The sequence below is a fragment of the Penicillium bovifimosum genome, assembly GCF_028826915.1.
Source record: "Penicillium bovifimosum strain IBT 22155 chromosome Unknown utg000008l_segment0_segment0, whole genome shotgun sequence".
Lineage (NCBI taxonomy): Eukaryota > Fungi > Ascomycota > Eurotiomycetes > Eurotiales > Aspergillaceae > Penicillium > Penicillium bovifimosum.
Genome location: NW_026622717.1, coordinates 521,930 through 542,899, shown reverse-complemented (window position 1 = coordinate 542,899; position 20,970 = coordinate 521,930). Strand labels below are relative to the sequence as shown.

The 20,970-nt window shown below is 51.3% G+C and overlaps 12 protein-coding genes across 12 annotated transcripts; 5 read left to right on the top strand and 7 right to left on the bottom strand.

The window, feature by feature from the left end:
• Positions 1-45: 45 nt before the first annotated feature.
• N7515_009883 (tRNA splicing endonuclease subunit SEN34) lies at positions 46-1,008 on the bottom strand (the record flags this gene model as incomplete). Its single annotated transcript, XM_056670626.1, has 1 exon — positions 46-1,008. The coding sequence occupies one exon, from the start codon at positions 1,006-1,008 to the stop codon at positions 46-48; it is 963 nt and encodes a 320-aa protein (XP_056516999.1).
• Positions 1,009-1,510: 502 nt separating this feature from the next.
• Positions 1,511-1,818, top strand: N7515_009882 (uncharacterized protein; the record flags this gene model as incomplete). The annotated part of the gene is made up of 2 exons (XM_056670625.1): positions 1,511-1,568; positions 1,634-1,818. The coding sequence occupies 2 exons, from the start codon at positions 1,511-1,513 to the stop codon at positions 1,816-1,818; spliced, it is 243 nt and encodes an 80-aa protein (XP_056516998.1).
• A 25-nt stretch (positions 1,819-1,843) lies between these two features.
• On the bottom strand, positions 1,844-3,056 carry N7515_009881 (elongator complex protein 4; the record flags this gene model as incomplete). The annotated part of the gene is made up of 2 exons (XM_056670624.1): positions 1,844-2,544; positions 2,597-3,056. 2 exons carry the CDS (start codon positions 3,054-3,056, stop codon positions 1,844-1,846), a joined length of 1,161 nt encoding a protein of 386 aa, XP_056516997.1.
• A 275-nt stretch (positions 3,057-3,331) lies between these two features.
• Positions 3,332-3,829, top strand: N7515_009880 (DNA-directed RNA polymerase core subunit RPB8; the record flags this gene model as incomplete). The annotated part of the gene is made up of 2 exons (XM_056670623.1): positions 3,332-3,657; positions 3,724-3,829. The coding sequence occupies 2 exons, from the start codon at positions 3,332-3,334 to the stop codon at positions 3,827-3,829; spliced, it is 432 nt and encodes a 143-aa protein (XP_056516996.1).
• Positions 3,830-4,186: 357 nt separating this feature from the next.
• N7515_009879 (thiamine pyrophosphokinase-related protein) lies at positions 4,187-5,206 on the bottom strand (the record flags this gene model as incomplete). Its single annotated transcript, XM_056670622.1, has 2 exons — positions 4,187-5,114; positions 5,166-5,206. 2 exons carry the CDS (start codon positions 5,204-5,206, stop codon positions 4,187-4,189), a joined length of 969 nt encoding a protein of 322 aa, XP_056516995.1.
• A 289-nt stretch (positions 5,207-5,495) lies between these two features.
• On the top strand, positions 5,496-6,173 carry N7515_009878 (OPI10 family protein; the record flags this gene model as incomplete). Its single annotated transcript, XM_056670621.1, has 1 exon — positions 5,496-6,173. One exon carries the CDS (start codon positions 5,496-5,498, stop codon positions 6,171-6,173), a length of 678 nt encoding a protein of 225 aa, XP_056516994.1.
• A 503-nt stretch (positions 6,174-6,676) lies between these two features.
• On the bottom strand, positions 6,677-9,226 carry N7515_009877 (MHYT domain-containing protein; the record flags this gene model as incomplete). Its single annotated transcript, XM_056670620.1, has 4 exons — positions 6,677-8,152; positions 8,211-8,396; positions 8,452-9,016; positions 9,066-9,226. The coding sequence occupies 4 exons, from the start codon at positions 9,224-9,226 to the stop codon at positions 6,677-6,679; spliced, it is 2,388 nt and encodes a 795-aa protein (XP_056516993.1).
• Positions 9,227-12,539: 3,313 nt separating this feature from the next.
• On the top strand, positions 12,540-12,809 carry N7515_009876 (uncharacterized protein; the record flags this gene model as incomplete). The annotated part of the gene is made up of 1 exon (XM_056670619.1): positions 12,540-12,809. One exon carries the CDS (start codon positions 12,540-12,542, stop codon positions 12,807-12,809), a length of 270 nt encoding a protein of 89 aa, XP_056516992.1.
• Positions 12,810-13,107: 298 nt separating this feature from the next.
• Positions 13,108-13,353, bottom strand: N7515_009875 (uncharacterized protein; the record flags this gene model as incomplete). Its single annotated transcript, XM_056670618.1, has 1 exon — positions 13,108-13,353. One exon carries the CDS (start codon positions 13,351-13,353, stop codon positions 13,108-13,110), a length of 246 nt encoding a protein of 81 aa, XP_056516991.1.
• Positions 13,354-15,098: 1,745 nt separating this feature from the next.
• N7515_009874 (uncharacterized protein) lies at positions 15,099-15,406 on the bottom strand (the record flags this gene model as incomplete). Its single annotated transcript, XM_056670617.1, has 2 exons — positions 15,099-15,146; positions 15,239-15,406. The coding sequence occupies 2 exons, from the start codon at positions 15,404-15,406 to the stop codon at positions 15,099-15,101; spliced, it is 216 nt and encodes a 71-aa protein (XP_056516990.1).
• Positions 15,407-18,627: 3,221 nt separating this feature from the next.
• Positions 18,628-19,091, top strand: N7515_009873 (cupin domain-containing protein; the record flags this gene model as incomplete). The annotated part of the gene is made up of 2 exons (XM_056670616.1): positions 18,628-18,677; positions 18,731-19,091. The coding sequence occupies 2 exons, from the start codon at positions 18,628-18,630 to the stop codon at positions 19,089-19,091; spliced, it is 411 nt and encodes a 136-aa protein (XP_056516989.1).
• A 270-nt stretch (positions 19,092-19,361) lies between these two features.
• On the bottom strand, positions 19,362-20,594 carry N7515_009872 (NAD(P)/FAD-dependent oxidoreductase; the record flags this gene model as incomplete). Its single annotated transcript, XM_056670615.1, has 1 exon — positions 19,362-20,594. One exon carries the CDS (start codon positions 20,592-20,594, stop codon positions 19,362-19,364), a length of 1,233 nt encoding a protein of 410 aa, XP_056516988.1.
• Between the last annotated feature and the right edge of the window lie 376 nt (positions 20,595-20,970).

The window sequence follows — 20,970 nt, the reverse complement described above, 5'->3', positions numbered from 1 at the left end:
ATGAAATGAATGAAGGTCTGTGAGAACCTTCATCTCCTGCACTCCTCACATTCCAGCCCATTCAAGACTGAAAGCCCGCACGGTGTCGATACGATCAGCTTCCGAATCAACATCATCGATCCCCTTTTGTGCTCCACCAATCAAGAACCCCTTCTTCACACCAGTGCCCAGTCTGCCCCCGACAATAAGGTCCATCAAGTCGATATTCTGATCCCATTCGTAGGAGACCACCAGGAAGTGTGAGTGGAAGCGTAGCGGGTCACCCGGATAGGCCATATACTGGCATCCGAAGCGCAGCCCAGGAGAGAGGAAGTAGCCTTTGGAGTGAAGGTGAGCGAAAAGAGGATATGAAGGTGGTACTGTGGGTGCTGAGAGGTAGCTTGACGGCGAAGGTGTGGGAAGAGGTGGGTAAGAGGTTGCAGGCGTGATAGCCACTGGGGCTTGTGGGGTTGTGTTCTTCGAGACTTCGATGGCGGGGGAAGACGATTGGGATTCGTCTGCAGCGAAGAGATTGACGGTAGAAGCGTCTTTTTGTGACTGCGGAGGGGTAGACGTGGGATCCTCGGGGACAGCGGATGTCTGGGCGGCAGCGGCACTAGCATTGGCCTTCTTCTTGGCTCCTTTTTCTTCTAATTTCTTCATCGTTTGTTCCCGTAGCCGCTCTTTGCGATCCGTTTGGATACGGGAGACATGCAGGCCCTGGGATTCGAGATCGCGGAGGTACCGTCTGCGGTCCTCCTCTAAGAGGGTGTTCATGCCATCGTGTGCCTTGGTTTCATCTACAATGCAAGCTACACCCTTGTCCACCAACAGCCGTGCCTCCTCGGGCATCAGCTCCAATGGAAGACCCAGGAAGACATTCTGCTGAGGGATCTGGGGCAGCGTTCCGATGAGGACACCACAGATATGATGCTCACGTCGCAGGTAGGTCACGACATCAATTGAGAACAACAAGTATCTACCGGATACATAGGAGATCGGAACAGGAAGGTCTGGTTGGAAATCCATTTTGTTTGTTTTTTCTGATTTGAGCTTTGTAGAGATTTTCAATGATTCTGTGGCAATGGCAGTTAGCATTTGTCCAATGTGCAAAAATGCAGATGCCAGCAATGTGTATATGGAATTCGCGAATCATTTTCCAGTACGTTTCTCAGCAAGCGCTAATTGACGTATCAAAGAGCTTCAGGGGATTGACAGATTTGTATTTTGAATAATCATGCGAAGTAGGGATGGAAGGGATAGAGGTGAAGCTTACCATAAGGAAATTAGTAAATTGTCGTGAACATCATTAAAGACAAGAGTGCCGTTGTAATTGACCAGCAAAGTCGGAGTTGCAGAAGAGAAGAAGAAGAAGCAAAAAAAAGTGGAAGAAAAGGGAAAAGCTCAGCTTTGGCACTAGTCCCCTTTAGGTATAGTCCTCTTGGCAAGCGAACTGCTGACTTCTGTTTATCAACCTCATTGACCTCGGGACATTCCTTAGATAGTCTATCTCTATTCATACGTGCACATCATGGGTTCCCTGCTGCTGATGTTCCTGGTATTCTTCGCGCCGCTGCTACTTTTTGTCGGTCAGTAATGGGCATCATTTGCCGGAAAGGCTACCCATCACTACCGCATTACTGACCCCGTATAGCATGGCTTGCAGCTTCATCCTGCCTGGGAAATCGCCTCCGATCTGTCCGACCAGGGTGGGATTCTTATGGGGCGAATTATCTCCGGACAATGGCCAATTCTGGCCCTGCCATGTCCGAGCAAATCGAGCTGGACGATATGCTAGCAGAACCAGGGACCCGTCGACAATTCGAAGAGGACGATTGAGTATTGGGGATTGATTACACACGCCTCAGAAGTCGAGATCCGATTTCTTGGGCATTCCGCCTGCAGCCGACGCATCTTGCGCCTCAGTGTCCCCCTCAGCCGGTGGTAGACTGAACGGCTTGATCTCGAACCGCCGACGACTCAAGATAAACGCCCAGTCTTGTCCAACATTCTGATCGCTTCCACCGCCACGCTCATGCAACACTGGGAGTCTATGGGTCTTGAGCATACCCTGGGGTGGTTCTTCCTGTGAGGTCGCCGCTCCCGAGGTAGCCATGGCATCCGCGGAGTGTGGAAAGGGACAAAGCTCAAGGACACCGTCACTAAGCAACTCGATCCAGCGAACCAAACCTGATGAGCGGGGATACAGAGACAGAGGCATAGTGATCATTGCGGTCACACGGGTGGTGTGCGCACTCATCAGCGCTTTAAGGGCATGGAAGAACTGGAGCACATTCGCGGGTTGGCAGGCATCAGGCGGGTACATTGTGGGGTTGAGCAGAGAAGGAATGACAATACGGTGAATGGTGTCGGCTGCGCTGGATGTGATTGCAGTTTCGAGTCGTTTGAGAATAGCGGGGAATGGCGAGTCTTTCGAGGGCACAATTGGGATGAAAGACATGTTGGTGATAGATGGGTGTGTGAGACGTTTCGTGAGATCGAAGGCGTGACAAAAAGCGGGCGCTTCTTTTGCTGCTGCGTCCTGTTCTCCGGGGGTAGTAGGGGCTTCATAGATCAGCATGTCGAAGCTCAAGCTGTATTTTGTGTCAATGCTCACCACCGCGCGAACCAGCGACTGCTCCAAACTCGCCCAGTCGCTCGTATCGCCATGCAATTTTCATGCGATCATCTTTGCGTCTGTCAGATCTCTTCTCATCTAAAGATTCTGCTGAACCAATCAGGCCAGGCAAACTTCGGCCCCATTGCTCTGGTACTCCAATAACATGAACCTTCTGCTCTTGAACCACGCCCTCTGCCGCATAGTAACGGAGCAATGCGCCCGCAAAATCTGTAGTTCCATTCTCCTCAATCAACAGTAGTTTTCCCATTGGAAGGCCCGCATGACCCGCAAGAAGATTATCTAGAGATCGAGTCCCCGTTGAGGTTGTTGGCCGTCCATCATCGGGGGAGGGGCGGATGCCCGGCGTGCTCTCTGGCACGGGCTGAGCGGTAGCATTGGGAACAGCGTTGCGGTCAACACCGGGAGAAAGACCAATGTTTCGCTTGCGAAAAGACATCGTAAAAAGAAAACAAAGGAAGCAGGTAGAGCTATGAACTAGAAGCTGATGTCAACCAAACGAAATCGTTATCGGCGGGACCAAAAGCGGCAGAAAAAAAAAGCTTCAGTTCTCCGATCATCTCTCCACCGACTCCAACTCTCCTCTTCACTCCTCCGCGAACCCGTCATTGCAAGCTTTTTGACCCTACGACGACTCGCGATATCCTGCACGTAATCTGCGCGATACCCCTTACCAGTCCATAGACCGACAAGCCAGTGGTCGCAATCTTCGCCATGTCCGACCCTCTACTCTTCGAAGACACCTTCACGGTCACCTCGATCAACGCCCAGAAGTATGACCGCGTTTCCCGCCTTACTTGCCAATCCAACGATGCCTCCCTCACCTTTACCTTGGATGTGAACACCGAGCTGTACCCGTGTGCAGTCGGCGATTCGCTCTCCCTCGCCCTGGCCTCGACTCTGTCACTCGATGGAAAGGAGGACACTCGCGCCAGCTGGAGGGAGGTCAGCATGGGTGAACAGTCCCTGGCAGATGATTATGATTACGTCTGCCACGGAAAGGTCTACCGCTTTGAGGAGGGTTCCACCAAAGATACCATGTGAGTTTCATCCCGGATGCTCTTTGGACAAATTGATCTTGCGGAAACTAATGTTTTCAATTCTAGGGCCGTGTTTGTGTCCTTTGGAGGTCTGCTCCTCTACCTCGAGGGCCCTTACAAGAAGCTTGCTCCGTTGAGAATCGATCATGTTTACCTGCTTCTTAAGAAATAAGCTTGTCGCATGTCGGGATTCTCTTTTTTGCTTATGACCTTGGCACAGGATGTGATTGATCTTGGATTTATCTCGACGAGCCGAATGGGGCAAAAGTCAGTGTATTTAAGCCGGACCGATGTTGATATCGTTCTTATGGGGTGCAGCGCAGGCGTTCTTTGCATTTTGATTTGGGAATACCAATAGATTATCATCTAATATGATTCTCATGGAATGGATGATATGAATCTTGACCAATAAGAGCATGGTTCTATAGGGCTCTTTGGCACTATATCGATGTAATGTTGTTGAACAAGTGACCGCATCTCAAACTTCAATGTGATAGACATTATGTGCAGTGTATGTACTCAAAATGCACTACCTCGCACAATGCGAAGCAGTCGGGTATTCCAAACGACGATGCAACCTGGCCACAATCTGCAAGAAGTCCGGCTCATTTTCCGGTGTCAAAAGCCCATGCCTCACAAAGAAATCAATCATAATATTCGCACAGTTGGGCTTGAACTCTCCCCGCGCAAGCGCCTGCTGCACCTCCGGAATGGACAACAACTTGAACTCCTCAACCTCATTATCCCCAGGCTTCGGAATAACCCCAGGATCAAGCTGCAAGTCATAGACATATTCAACCTCCGGCTGGATAAGACCCGTCTCCCCGCCGGCCCGCGCATCCCGCACATGCGAGTACGTAACACAGCCTCTAGACACCGTCGCAGCGCGCACGACAGACTCGGGCAGCGACGCCTCCTCCATCGCCTCACGGACAATACACTCGAACGGTCTCTCGCCCGTGCACATCCCACCGGCGACGGTGTTGTCCAACAAGCTCGGGTATGTCTGCTTGTTCTTCGCGCGGCGCGGTACCCAGATCTTGAGACCGGTTACGTCGTGCACGTAGCCTGTGAGGTGGGCGCCGTAGGAGACGATGCCGAAGAGCGGGGATGCGGCGCGTTCCATCTCGAGCAGAAACTCGCCGCCGGGGCCGTAGACGGGGTATTTCTCGTTGCGCCAGCCTTTCAAAATTTCGAACTTGTCTTGCTTTACTGCTTTGGCGATGTCCTCGGCGACCAGCTTGCTGCGGACTGCGGGGTTGGCGTCCGGGGGTGTCACTAGTGTCACGGTGCGGGCGGCTGAGTCGATGGTCCAGCAGTTGTCGGACCAGGGGAATTTCTCGACGACTTCGTTGAGAATGTATCCCAGCGTGCAGTTGTACCCTGAGACTTTAAATGCATGGTAGTTGTTCAGGTTCTCTGTGTATGCGTTGCGGTCGTCCTCGTAGTAGGGGAAGCTGCGGGGTGTAAGAGGGCGAATTGAGAGCAAACGTGTGGAATAACTTTACTTGTCACATTCGCTGACCAGGTCTAGATTTGATTTTCCCATGATGCCTTGGTATACACTATCTCAATCGTTGTATGTTATGACCTTGTAGAGGTTAGCCAAGCGGTACAAGCCCAAACCCTTATCTCCGCGATAAGGGCACCCCCCTCTTATGTCACTTTCATCATCAAAAAACGCGCCAAAGAGCTTCTAGAAGCTTAAAGAAATTCGCTTCAAAGAAATACTCGCAGCTCATCACTCCAATCTCAAATCCCAGATACCCTAAGCTATTCCTCAGCTCCAGCTACCCCAATATTACACACACACACACACACCACACATCCCATCCACCATGTTCTCCGTCGTGGTCCCCGGCCGCCCGTGCATAACAGACATCATCGCAGTAGACAGCCAACCAAACGGCCAAGCCACCAAATTCGCCTTCACAATCCCACTCACCACCCCCTTCAGCGAGATAGTAGTCTTCTTCCTCCCCGGTACAACCCTCCCGCCAACCACCGGCGCCGCAATCTACGCCCAACTCCCGGACCCAACAACCGGCCAACCCTCAGACTTCCGCTTCATCGGCGCCCTGGCAAACGACAATCCCTCAGGGATCTTCAAAGTGCGTCCTGCAACATCGACACAACGACGCTCCGAAGCCGAGGAGGAAGATGATATGCTCGACGAGGGCGCCGGTGCAGCAACGGGCGTTTTGACGCTGGGTATCTCGATTGAAGAAGCGCAGAACATTGCGCCGCAGCTTGCTGCGCTGGAGGCGGCTAAGCCTTCGAATCAGATGTCTATGGCGCTGGTGCCGCAGAATGCTGCGCAGAGACAAGTCTCGACGAAGGTGCTGGCGCAGCGTATCATTGGCAATGCGTTCAATTTCCTGGCTAGCTTTGCTTCGTCGGATAAGGGGCAGGATGTCGTGCCGCTTAAGAGCTTCCATGATTGGTGGGCGAAGTTTGAGAGGCGCATTGAGGTTGATCCTACTTTCTTGGAGCGGGAAGATCCGAATGCTACGTGATTTGTGATTTTGGGGTTATTTTCTGGGGATTCTTTTGGTTATTTGGTCATGGAGTTGGTATAATGGTCAATGGCCAATACATGGCTTGTCCTTCTTGGTTTTTTGCATTTGTTTGGCTCATACTTGGCCGGCGTGCTACATGGAGTACTTGACATCTCTTGCATGTGGTGTTTAGCGACTTTCTTTCTTCGATGAATATGACGATGCTCTGCTATTGGCCTTCTACCAGGTCATCTTGTGGACAGCAGGTACTTGTCTCTTTGTGAATGACATCTGGGCAGCTATGCTATGCATTACTGCATCTTCAAAATAACATTCAAAATTCATCAATCCATTTGTACTAATACCTATCTTTTTATGTACGCAGTACTACTCAAAATCGTATATATACATACCTCCTAAGTCCCTTCCATGTCCAGATATCCTTAGACAAGACCATGAGCCCCGCTTCCCTTACGCCAACCATCAGGACCAGCCCAAAACCACTCAAACATAATCAGAGATCAACCCCCCGATCCATGAGAAACATGCAAAGAAGCATCAGCCCTCAACCTCATCCCCGGCGCCTGACAAAGAGCATACAATTCATCAACATAAGTCGTCGGCACCATATCCCCGCCTACAGCAATAGTAGTAAGCTTAACTTTATCATCCCCCTTATCCACCGAGCTCTCACGCAGATGCGTAAAATCAACCCTCACCTCCTTCCGCACCGTGATATCCCCCAATGACATGGAAGGCTGAACCAACGACTCACTGGATCCGCGCGAGTCATGCGAAGTGCGCGCACTCTTCCTCGAAGGCCACAGCCTTAAAAGGGCCATCTTGGCCGACGAGGCGAAGTCGCTATCGCTGGCATTTGAGCCAGACCGCACGTCTGTGCAGAAGAGTTCCTGTCCCAGCTCGCGGGCGAAATCGTCGCGGTCAGCGAGGGCTTCGTTTATCTGTTGCTGGACGCGGAAGAGGCGGAAGGGGGTGAAAGTGTAGTCTGAGTGGGGGACTAGGGTGTCTAGGGTGCCGACTATGCAGAAGCTGAAGAGGGTGCAGGTGTTTCCTGTTGTTTCGGGGTTTGAGGGGTTGCTGCGACATGGGGCTGTTAAGGGGCGGGCGGAGAGTTGGGCTGCAGCGCGCATGTCTGATGGCATTGATTCGCAGAGGGAGACGATTGATTTGGTGAGTTTTGCGCCGAAGTCGGAGAGATTGGGGAAGGTTTGGGAGGCGGCGGGGGATTGGAGGTAGCGGAGGCAGGAGTCCATGGTCCAACCGTCCATGTAGGAGAGGAGTTCGAGGTGGTGGGCTTGGAGTTGCTTGATTGGGAGGGTTGAGGAGGGGAGGGGGTTGCCGACGCCTTTTGTGGTGAGGATCTCGAAGTGGTCGTGGATTGTTGGGCGCATCACGAAGGTGATTAGGTGGACCCCTTCGTCGAAGCCGCGGTTCGAGTTTGCGTAGTTGCGCATGTCGCGCAGTGAAGTGGATAGGCTTGCTTCGGGGACGTGGATGCGACGTGAGAGCATGCCTGTGACATGTTCGATGGTCGCGAAGCGGAAGCCATGGGATCTCAGCCGTGCTGCTTCTTCCTTGTTTAGCTGGCGGACGGTGAACATCAACTGGCCCTTGCCTGTGCGGAGGGATGAGCGGCCTATTTGCCAGGAGAGTCGCGAGATGGGTATAGCTGTGGAGAGAACATCGTCGTATAGGGTACCTAGGTCCTGAAGAGGTAGCCGCAGTTCATCTGAGAGCTCCTGAGCTGTGACACAGAAGAGTTGCTTGAACAAGGTGTCAAAGTCAGTTCGCAGCTCAGTGTCCTTGTCCATGAACACTCCTCGTGATAGCATATGTTTCTCGATGGCGCTCTCCTCGGAGTCAAGACGGTTCCGCATAAAGGGGACCAGGTCTTTAACTAGTGGCCAATTGCGAGTTGCCCTGAAAGCCCACAAGAATGTCGGGTGGGTACGAGTAAAGTCGTCATCTCGGAAGGTCTAGTTCGTAGTCCGTTAGTCAAAGCATCCAGCATATAATAATGCTGAGAAAACATACCCGTCCGATATAATGATCGACAATTTTCCTCGTAGGAAGCATAGCCTGAGGTGTAACCATGACCCGCCCAGTGGGATCAAAGTATGCACAAGCAAGAACAAGCTGATGGGCACGAACTGTCGACTTCCGGCGATCGCGTCCAGCCAAAATAGCACACACCGACAAGATCAAACATGCGACACAGGCCTAGATAGTTGTCAGTACACACAACTCCCGGCCACAGAGAAACCCTGAAACATACAAAGACAGCACAGATGATCACAACCTGGCTCTTCGACAACTGGCTCCCAACCATGACCCTGTGATCATGATCCCGATATACCGTCCCGACAGCGGCAGTCCAATGCATGCCCGAAACAGCACCAGCCAGCAGACAGGCACACAGTCCCCGTCTCCACCAGCTATCAGTCCAAGTCTCTCTCCAGCGGAAGAAAATCCCCAGTGCAGCAGTACTCGAGACAATAGCAATAATCGCCGAGCCAATGACATTGGCGACGTGATAGGAGCACCGATAGTTCGAGATTCCCAATTGGCCGACATAGTGCATACCGCAGACAGAGCTACCAGTGAGCAGGCCGCCAATGAAGATGCGAAGATAGCCCGCTTTCTCTTCGACACCTACGGCATAGAAGGCAAATAACAGGACCAGTACGGGAAGCACGAATGAGGTGCCCGTGAAGGCGACGTTGTACATGGCTTGTATTTCTGCCTCACCTTCGCCGAGGACGATGGCGCGGTTGCCGATGAAGTGCATGCACCAGATTCCGATGCCGCCCATTGTAATTGACGAGGTGAGGAGGAGGTACCTGGTTTGGATTAGCCTACGTCGGGATCGGTGGGGATATGGGGCTTTACCAGTTGTATAGACCGGACCTCGACGTCCGCCGATGGAGCAGTTCCAGTGTGGTTGCGCATCCCATTGTGCTGATCACATAGGAGAGGACTATATACCCTGCAAGGTATCTGACCCGCACCAGCGGCTGATCTTGGAAATCATTGTTCGACACCATCGGCATCTTGAAGGTACGAGTAATGTAGCCGTGATGGTGTTACTTGCGCATCGGGCGCGATTGCTCTGCACGGTGTAATTGGAGAGCAATGCAGTAGTCGACGAGGACTATGTCAATATAGACTTGCCGACATAGAGAGATGATCGTCTGTTAAGACAGAGTCCAAGTCAGTGAATATAGGCCCGCTGTGAACATCTTATAACATCTTATAACCCCCTGCAAGCCACTTATTAGAGCTCCGCGGCACTGCAAAATTCTCCGAATTCAAGATAATCAACGAATGAGTTGACGTGTAAGACCACGATGCAGGCGGCAGCAGGCCCAGTCGGATCTAGACGAAGTGAGCGCCGAGCGCCACCGAAAGCGCAAACCGTGCATTGGTCTGCAAGAGACTCTCGAGCCGGGAGCCCGCATTTCGCGTGGCATCAGTATCACATCGCGGCTGCACCAGAATTTCGTCAAGAAGGCAAAAGCCTCTGGAAAGTCAATACCGATAGTGAAACAAGGCCACATCTAATATCGTGTCGATGATTCGTGTAAACACTGGGAGTTCTCAGAGCCCCAGTTAGTCGGAATGTCGTGCGAATACACTGTAAGCTTGTAATGGCGATTCGTCTTTCGAGATCTAGATCGGATCGAACTGGGCTAAGAACTGTGGGGGGAAGACGTCGGCTTGCTAGGGCCCTAGGCCCTAGGGCGTATCAGCGTATCAGAGGGTTGACCACCCGAAGACCTGCATCACAATTCTGTCTTGAATAAACTTCCTCCCTTGAGTGCTTTGATGGCGGACAATGTCATTGTTGGATTGTTAAAACTTGGGATTTTGTAACTATCCTCTGATCATTTTGATTGTATGGAGTATCTCATCCACAACAATGGTGAGTTTCTCATTTCGATGGGTCGTAGCCTCGTAGGCAAATGAAATCGAGCCAACAGGCGAATTCAGCTGTCCACACCACACATCATTCAGAACTCTTTCTCCCAAAGAACATACACGGATTGACGGAAGTATGTATCTAGTGTTCCGAAGGACGGCAAAGTGTTCGTTGGGCCACAGAGCCGTTCGCATATGCAACTTCTACCCCTCCGGCGATCAGTCACATCAGCCACCTGGTTTCTGCCAACACGAACGGCCTTCTTCGCCGATGCATCACACGTAGTCACGTACTCCGCACATCACACGGAACAGGCCTAAAGAAAAGGCAAACATCTGCAATCATTCTGATCGGTCTGACTTGGCAACTACCGAAGCCACTTAGATCGTAGCGTCGTCGGCTGGACGGTCCATCATCTGACAGTCTTGGCGTTTGATGACTCGTTGCCCAATTTTCGCCGCTAGCTTTAGGCTGTTTCGGCACGCTTCTCATGCTGGACACGTTCGACCGAAGGGTCCTGGGAATATTGGTCTGATACATCTTCCATGCAGGTGACGGAAGCGCCTCGAGGGCTGGCAGCCTGGCACGAACTGTCAAATGCTGTCACGGTTAATCTTCTGCGATGCATGTGAGACATAACAATGTTTATAGTAGGTTGGAGAATTTTCCGGTTTGACGACAGCCTACGGGTTCACTGTGGCTTCTGGGGTAGTTAGACGTTGAGCCGCGTTATCATGTTTGGTATAGATCAGACCTAGGTTACCCTTTAACTGTGCAAGGGCGTATTGTCGCTTACTCGGTGGATGAAAATTAGAAGCTGCCCGACAGTGAAGAAAATCCAGATAGGTAGTATGTCATGCTGTAAGCTACAGTTCTCACCTGGAGAGATAGATCAAGAACAACAATGGGATCAAACGAATATCAATCTTGCGCAAAACGCTCTTGGCTTCCTGCCGTGTGTACTCGATACCTTGGTGCTGTTGATAGAACTCATAGGTCTCATCCCGCTCTGATGAACCAGTCACCGAGCTGCGAGGCGACGAAGTGTCCTCTCGGGATCTTTCTTCAATGCCATGTTATCAGGAGTCTAGGACTGGACAATTCCTCGAGAGGTAAGCGGACCGAAGAAAAACAACCTACCCCTACATCACAGGATACAGCAGGGTTTTAAAGGAACTCAAGCTTCACCACGGGCACAAATCACTACTTACTCGTCAGTAATAACTGCTTAGTGTCACCATAAATCTAGGCTACGTACTATGACAGCCAAAACCGGGGCTGTGAAAGAATGGATACAACAACGAAAGCGGGCTGTGGACTGATACAGGAGAACAGTAGAAATAAAGGTTGTCCAATCTAGAAGATCAATCTGAATGAAAATAATGAATTCATGATACTGATTCTTGCTATCTAGCTGCAAACTAGCCTCGACCCACGCCGGTTAGGCGGCGGGTGATCGGTGTGGTCAATAGATCCTTTAAGCGGGAGTTGCGTGACTCGCCGCATGACTTCTGCGCGAAGCTTGCTTGGTATCCGAGGTAAAAGAAGGAATTCGAGGAGTTCCCGAATACAATTTTCGCACGATTCGGGAATGGAGAGTTCGATCTGGTGCCTGGCGTTTGTGCTCCACCCTCGTCGGATCAACTCTTCTCCCGGAGGGGTGGCCCCACACAACCCCCTGATTCGCTGAATCCCTTTTCTTGCAGCTCCGCAACATACACTCAGGGTGCGATGGTAGGTGTAAAGGACACCATCGCACCAAGAGAACACGAAAGGATTGCTCGAAGCAAAGCAATTTCAGCTTCAGAGTTCAGGTTCTCCTGGTTCGTGACCACATGCCATTGCATGTCCAGAAGGACATGTGTTATCCCCACTTGACGAATGACGAGAATGACGACAGAGCCAGACGGTCAAGCGAGGATGCAACTAGCCGTTGCAGACGAAGCAAAGAGGAACCTCAGAGTATGCCAAGAACCAAGGGCACTGCACCGTCATGGCGTTGTTGCTGCTCATGGTGCAGACCATGGCGTTTTCTCATCCGTGGTTCCCTCAATGAGGGATGGAACCGAAAGCATCTCACGTGCAAGAAAAGCCTAGAGGAGACTATCCTGAGAGCAATATACGTGACTGATCAGCTCGGGCACATCCTTCTGGTTCAGACGCGGATAGGGTACCCATCACCCCTTCGGAGTGCATGTCCTTGCCGTATTCATAGCACCATTAGGTTGGTGCTGTTGCGGCGCAAGTTCGCCGCAGCACATTCAAAGAACACCGGTCAGCCCCAATTATATGCCGGGCAACTGCAACTCGATGCATTTCTATGGAGAGCAAAGGGGTCAGTCGTCTGATCACACAGTTTGCTTTGCATCTGGGTTGAATGGGAGCAGACATACTTACATCGCAGATGAGCCTAGCTCATGAAGCCGGCGCCGCCAGCGTAGCGCATGAAGTCCTCCGACTGGGTTTGGCGTGGCAGTTCGTATGGCCGTTCCGAGCACTCGAATGGCCGTCAGAAGGCGAGATGGAGCCAGTGTTCGCAGCGCGCGCCCGTGCCTGCTGGGGATCCCATACTTGTGATAGAGGATCCACAACGCTCTCGACTAGCCAGCCCAAACGTCATGGGCACTGTCCCGGGAGGAAGAGGCGCACCGGGGGAAGATTCGCATGTTGTCGTCCCGATGGAAAGCGCAATGGCATCTGTCTTGGAGGCGTGATGGCGGTAATGTCAAGATCACCTTTCTTTCCAAAGGTACCAACACCCCACTTCTTCATCTCTTTTTCTTTCAGCGTCAATAGTCTCGATCACCTCGCGTCTCTGGTGAGTGGCAGCCGACGAGGAGGATTCAGCAGGTTCGCACTGTGGCGACGCTTGGTGCCGCGTGGAGGGTTTGGGAGTTCGTCGGAACTGGGGGAGCGAGGCGCATCTTGTCAAGGAAGATGCCTTCCAAGGAGTCACATATAATGTGCAGTGTGATCACCCAGGTTGGGAAGGAGAACTGGATCCCCACACACTCAACGCCCGCTCCGTTCCCCCGCTCTCCCTGTAGAGCCGTCTGTTGGTCCTTCCGGGTCCCGATGCCAGAATGTTACCGCTTCGCTAATCAGCGAGTCTATTCTGGCTTCGGTCCGAGAGGTTTGCCTGTGAACATTCTTCATCACTTCCTTGCGCCGGTGATGGGTGGGAAGTTGACGGCCGAGTGCCTCCACCTCCCTGACGAGAGCATCAATGGCCATGTATCCAGTCCACATGTCAACCATTTTCAACAATCTTGTCTCCAATAGGCTTGAGGGCCTTGCGTCCTCTCTTGCCCTTGGGCTTCGCGGTCGCCTCGACAACTGGGGCAGGATCAGCTATCCGACATGTTGGCTACGCCATCGATGCGACCGCGAACGAAGGGCGCTCATGAACATGGTTCATACTATGGGGAAGAAGGAGTAAGTATGGAGATCCCACAGATGGAGTTGGGTCCTTGTCGCACGATGGCCCGGTACTTACATTACAGAATCTTGTTCCAATCCTTGAGGTCTTTCCCACCCAGCCCCAATTGGTAGGTTGTTGTGAGACCCCATTTGGGGGCTGCTCGAGATGGTGGCCGAGATGATGGCCACGCCATCGATGCGACCCTGAACCAACTGTGCGCATGGGCAAGATGTTGGACCTCGAAGTCAGGTTTCGCGAGGGCGGTCTGACATCGCAGACAGGATGATGGGAGGACTGCAGCCCAGGAGACAGTAGCAGGGGACGTCCTAAGACCTACTGAGAGCTGATGTGAATCATACTGAAAGACTGAGAAAGAGGCAAGAGATGTGTGTTGGATGTGTGTATGTCTGTGCTTTGCCCCCTCTTAAGGCGAATGGGCGGTGAACGTAGCACGTGGCCTGAGACATAATCCTTGGAGGTGGTGTAGTTCTCCCACTACAATAGTTCTACGGGCAATAGTTAACGCTTACCGGTACACGCCTCAGGTGTCACTTCGGTGATTTGTCTCTCTCCATGCCGCAGGCCCGGCGTTGGGTCTTGTATGTTGTACCGCGACATAGTCAGCCAACTGAGAGGCAATCTTTGTCTTATTCAGTGCTCCCCGTGGTTGCTCTTGCGGGACATGTGTATTAGCACCTTTCTAAATAACATACCAATGACAATATTCTGTCCCGTTAACTGTATCCACTTTATGCCGAGTTCCAGACACGTGGTTAGCGAGCTTCCCGTCAACTGCCAAGCCTTCCGCCAACTGGCAAGCCCATCCCTACGAATTGTCCCAATAATCCCACTAGATCTGGTGTTTAAGTCGAGGTATGGCAATAGCGGGGCTGTGAAAGAATGGATACCTACAACATCGAAAAGATCAATCTGAATGAGAATAATGATACTGATTCTTGCTATCTGGCTGCACAAGATATCCCGACCTTCACGATCTCTCAAACGAACAAGAACACTGATCAAATCCCGCTCACTGGTCTTCGCTTTCCCGTCACGACAACGCTCAATAGCCTGGGATAACAACTCATCCTCAGAGCCATCATCAACTAGGCCTCGAGCCCTCGACCCACGCTGGTCAGGCCGCGGGTGATGGGGGTGGTCGCCAGATTCTTTAATCAAGAGTTGCGTGACTTGCCGCTTGACTTTTGCGCGAAGCTTGCTTGGTATCCGATGTAAAAGAAGGAATTCGAAGAATCCCCGAATACAGTTCTCACAGGATCCTCAGGAATGGAGAGTAGTTCCATCTGGTGCGCGGCGTTTGTGCTCCCTCGTCGGGTCAACTCCTCTCCGAGGGATGTCGGCACGTTCTCTTTACGTGATCACATGCCACCTCATCTCACGGAGGACATGTATGTGTTATCCCCACTTGACGAGAATGACGACAGAGCTGGACAACGAAGCGAGGATGCAACTAGCCGTTGCAGACGAAGCAAAGAGGAAGCCCAGAGTATGCCAAGAACCAAGGGCACTGCACTGTTACGGCGTTATTGTTGCTCATGGTTCGGGCCATGGCGCCTTCTCGTCACGAGTGGCAGATGAAGATGATTGACCGGTCCGAGCAGTCTCGAAGCTATATAACCGGAGTAATGTTAGTCATTAAGCTTGTTACCAGCGGACATCGAAGAAGAAGGTCAAAGTAAACAGACGAAAGGCCACACTTACATTTCGATTCGCCGCGAGATTGGATGCGAGGGTCTCAGCATGGCTAACCACTGAATCCCGCGAAGCTCCATCATTGAACACAGTGACGTTGGCATTATAGCCATAGGTGAGAATGCGAGGACGCAGCGACGCAAGAACATCGGGAAGCAAGTCGATAGGCCAGTTCATGGCCTCCCCCAATGAGGGATGGGAACCGAAACCATCTCACGCACAGGGGACGTCGGAGCCCACAGGGTGTGCGAAGGAACGTCCACCTGAGAAACGGCGAAAGACCACCTCGTCCACTCTGGAGAAGAAAAGGCGTACCAAGCTGAAGGCCGTTAGGGATGACCACACAGAAGTCAATATACCGAAAGGTCACAATCAAGACTGCCAGACGGTTAGGGGGGCATTTTTGCACGCCTTCAGGTTTAGTCGCGTGGTCATTGACGAGTTCACATATGCTCGCCACGCGTCTGGAAGTTACTGGAACTCGGCATCAAAGTGGATACTGTCAACGAGAGAGAATATTGTCATTGATATTGTATTTAGAAACGGACTATACCAGAAGGAAGTGCCCGAGCTGACCAGTCACTCATACTGCTCCCAGGATAGTCTCCCCTTTTCTCGCACTGATACCCCTTGTGAGAGCAGCATTAGTGCAAAGATAGAATTCTTTTTATCATCCTGGGCTATGAGGCTGCACATTACCAGAGACACCTTGGGAAGCTGTTTACCGACCCAGAGACACTCTTCGTCCGGTTTTCCAATGCGTCAAAGAGCTGGTTGATGTTCCTCTCCTCAGTTGGGGATGGGATTGTGAGATGGAACGAAAAACCCTAGAGTGCGAGAAAATTACATCAAACTCGTGGCATTCCAGTCTTACCAGCCCACTCACAGCAATACATGGTATCAAGAGCATTGCACTTGACCTCGGTCTCAACATTGGTTGGTGCGCATAACGGTCCAGGAATCTTTGGGCAAGCTCCCTGCAATTCCTGTACCATGCATTGCTGTGAGTGGCCTGGTATGACTGGAATGCCACGAGTTTGGTGGACTTCTCTTGCACTCTAGGGTTCTTCGTTCCATCTCACAATCCCATCCCCAACTGAGGAGAGGAACATCAACCAGCTCTTTGACGCATTGGAAAACCGGACGAAGAGTGTCTCTGGGTCGGTAAACAGCTTCCCAAGGTGTCTCTGGTAATGTGCAGCCTCATAGCCCAGGATGATAAAAAGAATTCTATCTTTGCACTAATGCTGCTCTCACAAGGGGTATCAGTGCGAGAAAAGGGGAGACTATCCTGGGAGCAATATGAGTGACTGGTCAGCTCGGGCACTTCCTTCTGGTATAGTCCGTTTCTAAATACAATATCAATGACAATATTCTCTCTCGTTGACAGTATCCACTTTGATGCCGAGTTCCAGTAACTTCCAGACGCGTGGCGAGCTCCCGTCAACTGGCGAGCTTCCCGCCAACTGGCAAGGCTATCCCTACGAATTGTCCCAACACTCCCACTGGATCTGGTGTTTAAGTCTATGACAATGGGCATCGATTTTGGAAAGTCGATTCACAAACTGCTTAATCCCATCCATTTCGAACTCAGCGGTGTCTAGGTACGGCGATCAATACCTCGTGATCTTTGTACTGATTTTCTCTTAATGAACTATACCACCTTTTGCGCTATCATCAGCAATCTTCGGCTCCCCGTTCAACATTTCAAGCCAATTCGGCTGCTAATGTAGTATCCTATTGCTCTTTGCTGACAGCCGAGGCATCGGGCTATTCTCCTGCGGCCTTGCAACTTCTACGGGCAGTTCAGTGCGAACAATAGCCCCGTGGTCTCTTCCCAACCAATCTCCAGAATTTTGGATTGAAGTCAGAGGCTCCATCTTCAATCCATTCCGGTAAGGGTCCTATACCACTGGACCTCTTCGTATATGCCAAATGTCCCGAAACCCCCAGAAACAAATATCTGTTGATGTGAGAATAGGGTGAGTATGTCCAGGGTGCAGACCGGGCGGGCACAAGGCGGAGCCGCAAGCATGCAGATGCCTCGGTGAAAGCCTCAAGGCGGAGAAATTGCATGCAGTAGAGATCACTGGGGATTAGGATCACTCATTCCACTCATTCATCAAACATGAGACAGTGGGTCTAGCGTTCACTCGGTGACGGGAAACCTGTAGGAATCATGTCAGTCTTATCTCTATTCACTGGGTGTTTCGACGATATCCAAATGGCAAGGAAGAATCGAGAGGAAGCGTGTCACCGTGGTATCATGGTGTCAATTGGAACAAGGTGTTTCGAGCGGGCTGCCCAAAGCTTGTAAGAATTTGAGGCTCATGGCTTGGAGGTGTATGACCGGGTTGCCTGAGGTCTGTCTTCGGAAGTCACAAGGCATGTAAATGTCTTCATGGTTGTGGCTGCCTTTTCAGATTTATTGACTGCCCAAACAGGCAGGTAGCTCTTCGATATAAATATCTGAACTTCTCTCAGTTCTTGACTTTTCTCTTCTTCTCTCCATCTCCCTTCTCCCCTTCCTCCTCTCCTCTTCTCTTCTCCCCCTTCCCTTCTTCTCCTTTTCTATTCCCTTCTTCTGTCTGCTTTGGTTGCTGCTACAAGATCGCCATTCATATTGTTACGCTGTCCGCGCAGAAAGATGTACTACGGTACTAAGCCGGATTGACCAAAAACTTGTGGGTCGGAGCGATGATCCATAGCAACTGTCTCTTATTCTTTTCTTGACGCACCATAGCATCACCTTGTCTATTATTCTTGTCTTGATGCCTCCGATGTATATAGTGACAAGATCTGCCGGCTTCTCTGTCAGATCGATGGTCTGCCTGTTCATGATCCAGAGGTGCGAGTCTTCTGTGGTCAGTTCATACAGCAGACGACAGAACAAAATATTCCGCCGCCTTTATGATCAGTGGGTATCTCACCGGTCATACTGGCACTGGAAGACATTCCTAAACCCAATATGTCCTGTTGGTAGCTTGGTCTTTTCTCAAAGCATTCGCGTCATGTGTCTCTGATGTTCTCTATTGTTTCGTTGTCTACTATACCAACGACCAATCTCATAATCCAAGAACAGTTGTAATCTCCGCACCTGGGTGCTTTCTATCCCGTTAGCACTGTGACCATCTTGAACGCTGTGGTATGGACGGGTAGTAGGTATGAGCCACGAGCCATGGATTATATGCTACAACAGAGAAGAGTAATTTTCCAAGGCCGCGCAAATCATAGTTGGAGGGCAACTGCCAACCACTTCGTGCCTTAGTCCGCGCTCCAAATTCCCTGCTCCCCGAAATCCCGGTTTAAAGTGCGATCATCGACTTGGGTTACAAATTGACTGAAGCCATCTCACCAATTTCCCTTCCTCGGCCAGATTGCCAAGCGAACAAATTCAAATGAATATCCTTGACTTCAACTACATGGCTTCAGACTCTCAATCGAAGACGTAGGCTTTATGCCAACAATATCTGCCGTATATCTACTAACTGAATCTTTCAGGCCCCGACCCCGAGAGGAAGTCAAAGTACTCTATGATTACGAACTCACGAATGCACCCGGGAAGTCCATAATTGCCTTCAATTTGGAGTATCCACCTGATGGATTCACCCCTCCGCATAGGCATGGCGGAGCCACTCTGGTTGCCTTCGTGACCCAAGGAACCATACTGAGCGTGATGAATGATAACTCACGGGTCTATCAAGCTGGGGAAAGTTTTATGGAGATGCCTGGCTGCCACCACACCGTTTCGGAGAACAGCAGCCAAACTGAGAATGCTAACATGATCGCTGTGTTTGTTGTAGATACTGAAGTAGTAAAGCAGGAGGGGTACGCGCCGCTTACAGTGCTCGATGATGAGTGATCTTAGTTATGTCGTACCACGATGTTCTACCATAACCTTCCATTGAGAGGTGTCCTAGGAGACCTATGATAGGTTTGGCATTTGAGGTAGACCAGACATATGTCCACCTTTTGCAAGCTGGTGAGTTCACGTTATTCTCTCCCATGATAGAGCCAAAGCCCATTTGTGTAACTTCCAGGTTGGAGATTACAGATGGCCACCATAGAAGAGGCTAATGGGGGCTTTACATACATGGACTCCTAGGAATATGCAAAGCTTTGATTCTGTAACTCATCCGGCCACTTGAGCTAGCTCTTCAAACAACCTATCAGAATCCAAAGTAACAGGATCAGCCAATCTAAGAGCTTCTTGAATATTGTCCGGCGGATATATCAACTTTTGGTTGATATAGGACTTCACTCGCTTCGCTATGTCCCCCGAAAGCTTGATGCCGTCCCTGTTCCAGCCACTGGCAACCAGCGCACCCCAAGACCCGAGATCAAGGCAGCAGTTGTATTCAGCCTGCGAGTATTCCATGAGAGGCTTACCCAGGAGCATAGCTGCGGCATTGTAACCTGATACACGACCGAGTTGGTTTGCATGCTGACAGCTCATTAATGCGTACTGGCTGTTACCGTCGGCAACTGCACAGGCGGCATCACCTGTGGCAAGGACATCGTTTGCAGACGAGACCCGAAGATATTGATCAACATAGAGACGCGCCAAAGAATCCTTCCTGCCTGGGATTTGCGCTGTCAGGGGCGTGGCCCTCACTCCAGCAGTCCAGATCGCTGTCTTTGTTTCGATACGCTCTCCAGTCGCCAGAGTTACCCCCTCCGAATCAACGGCCGAAACTCCTGACCCGAGCTTGAACTCGACGCCGAGGTCTGTCAATGCTGATGCAATTGCTAGACGCGGGTCAGATCCAAAGTCGGGCGCAACCTCATCCGCATTTCCGACGAGAATGACGCGCGCATTAGCAATGTGACCAAGTCGTCGCGGCAGCTCGGCTGCGATCTCGATGCCTGTGAACCCAGCACCGCACACAACCACGGTATCACGACCTAGGCTCGCGGGGAATGCACCAAGCCCCTCAAGGTGTGTTTCTAGCTTGGTAGCACCTTCGAGAGAATCGATATCGAAGGCATATTCCTCAAGTCCTGTCACACCTTCGGGACGATTCACGTAGCTCCCGGCGGCGAGAATGAGGCAGTCGTAACGGATGGTCATTTCGATACCGGAAACATATTTGACATCGACAGTGCGTTCTTCGGTATGGATGGCCTCGGCGAGACCAGGAATGAACTCGATGTGTGCTTCATCAAAAAGTGTCTTGAGAGGATGAACCAAAGTGGAGGCCTTGGATTCATAGAGTCGAGGACGCATGACCAAGGTTGGTTCAGGGGAGATGACGGTCACCTCAATCTCCTTCTCCTTGTCCGCGAGCTTGAGTAGGCGTTTTGCTGAGAGTGCGCTCCATACTCCGGCAAATCCAGTACCGATAATCACGATTTTCTGAGGCATTTTTCGAACTTATGCACAAGGCTTCGCTGGTTGTTGTGGTATGGGCCTGATGTTGGGAGTGATGCGGAATGCTGAGCAAGACGGGTTCATGCCTGCTTATATACCCATATTCCGTACGGAGGGACATACATGTCTCTGTCACTGCGGGAAACCGTCCCGGCTCCCCTTCAGACTGGATACTATTGTGTCGGTGGGTGTGCCGTATCAGGTTCATACGGATACCCGATATACGGATACCCGCATAGGTGAGTTGTCGAGACATGATACCAGTGGATGTTTTGTCATGGTCCTATAGGCTATTTTATGACTTTTGTCAAGGAGGTGGCATCGGTATAGGGCGAGTTCCCGGAGTTTGTCAAAACAGGTCTATCAAGGA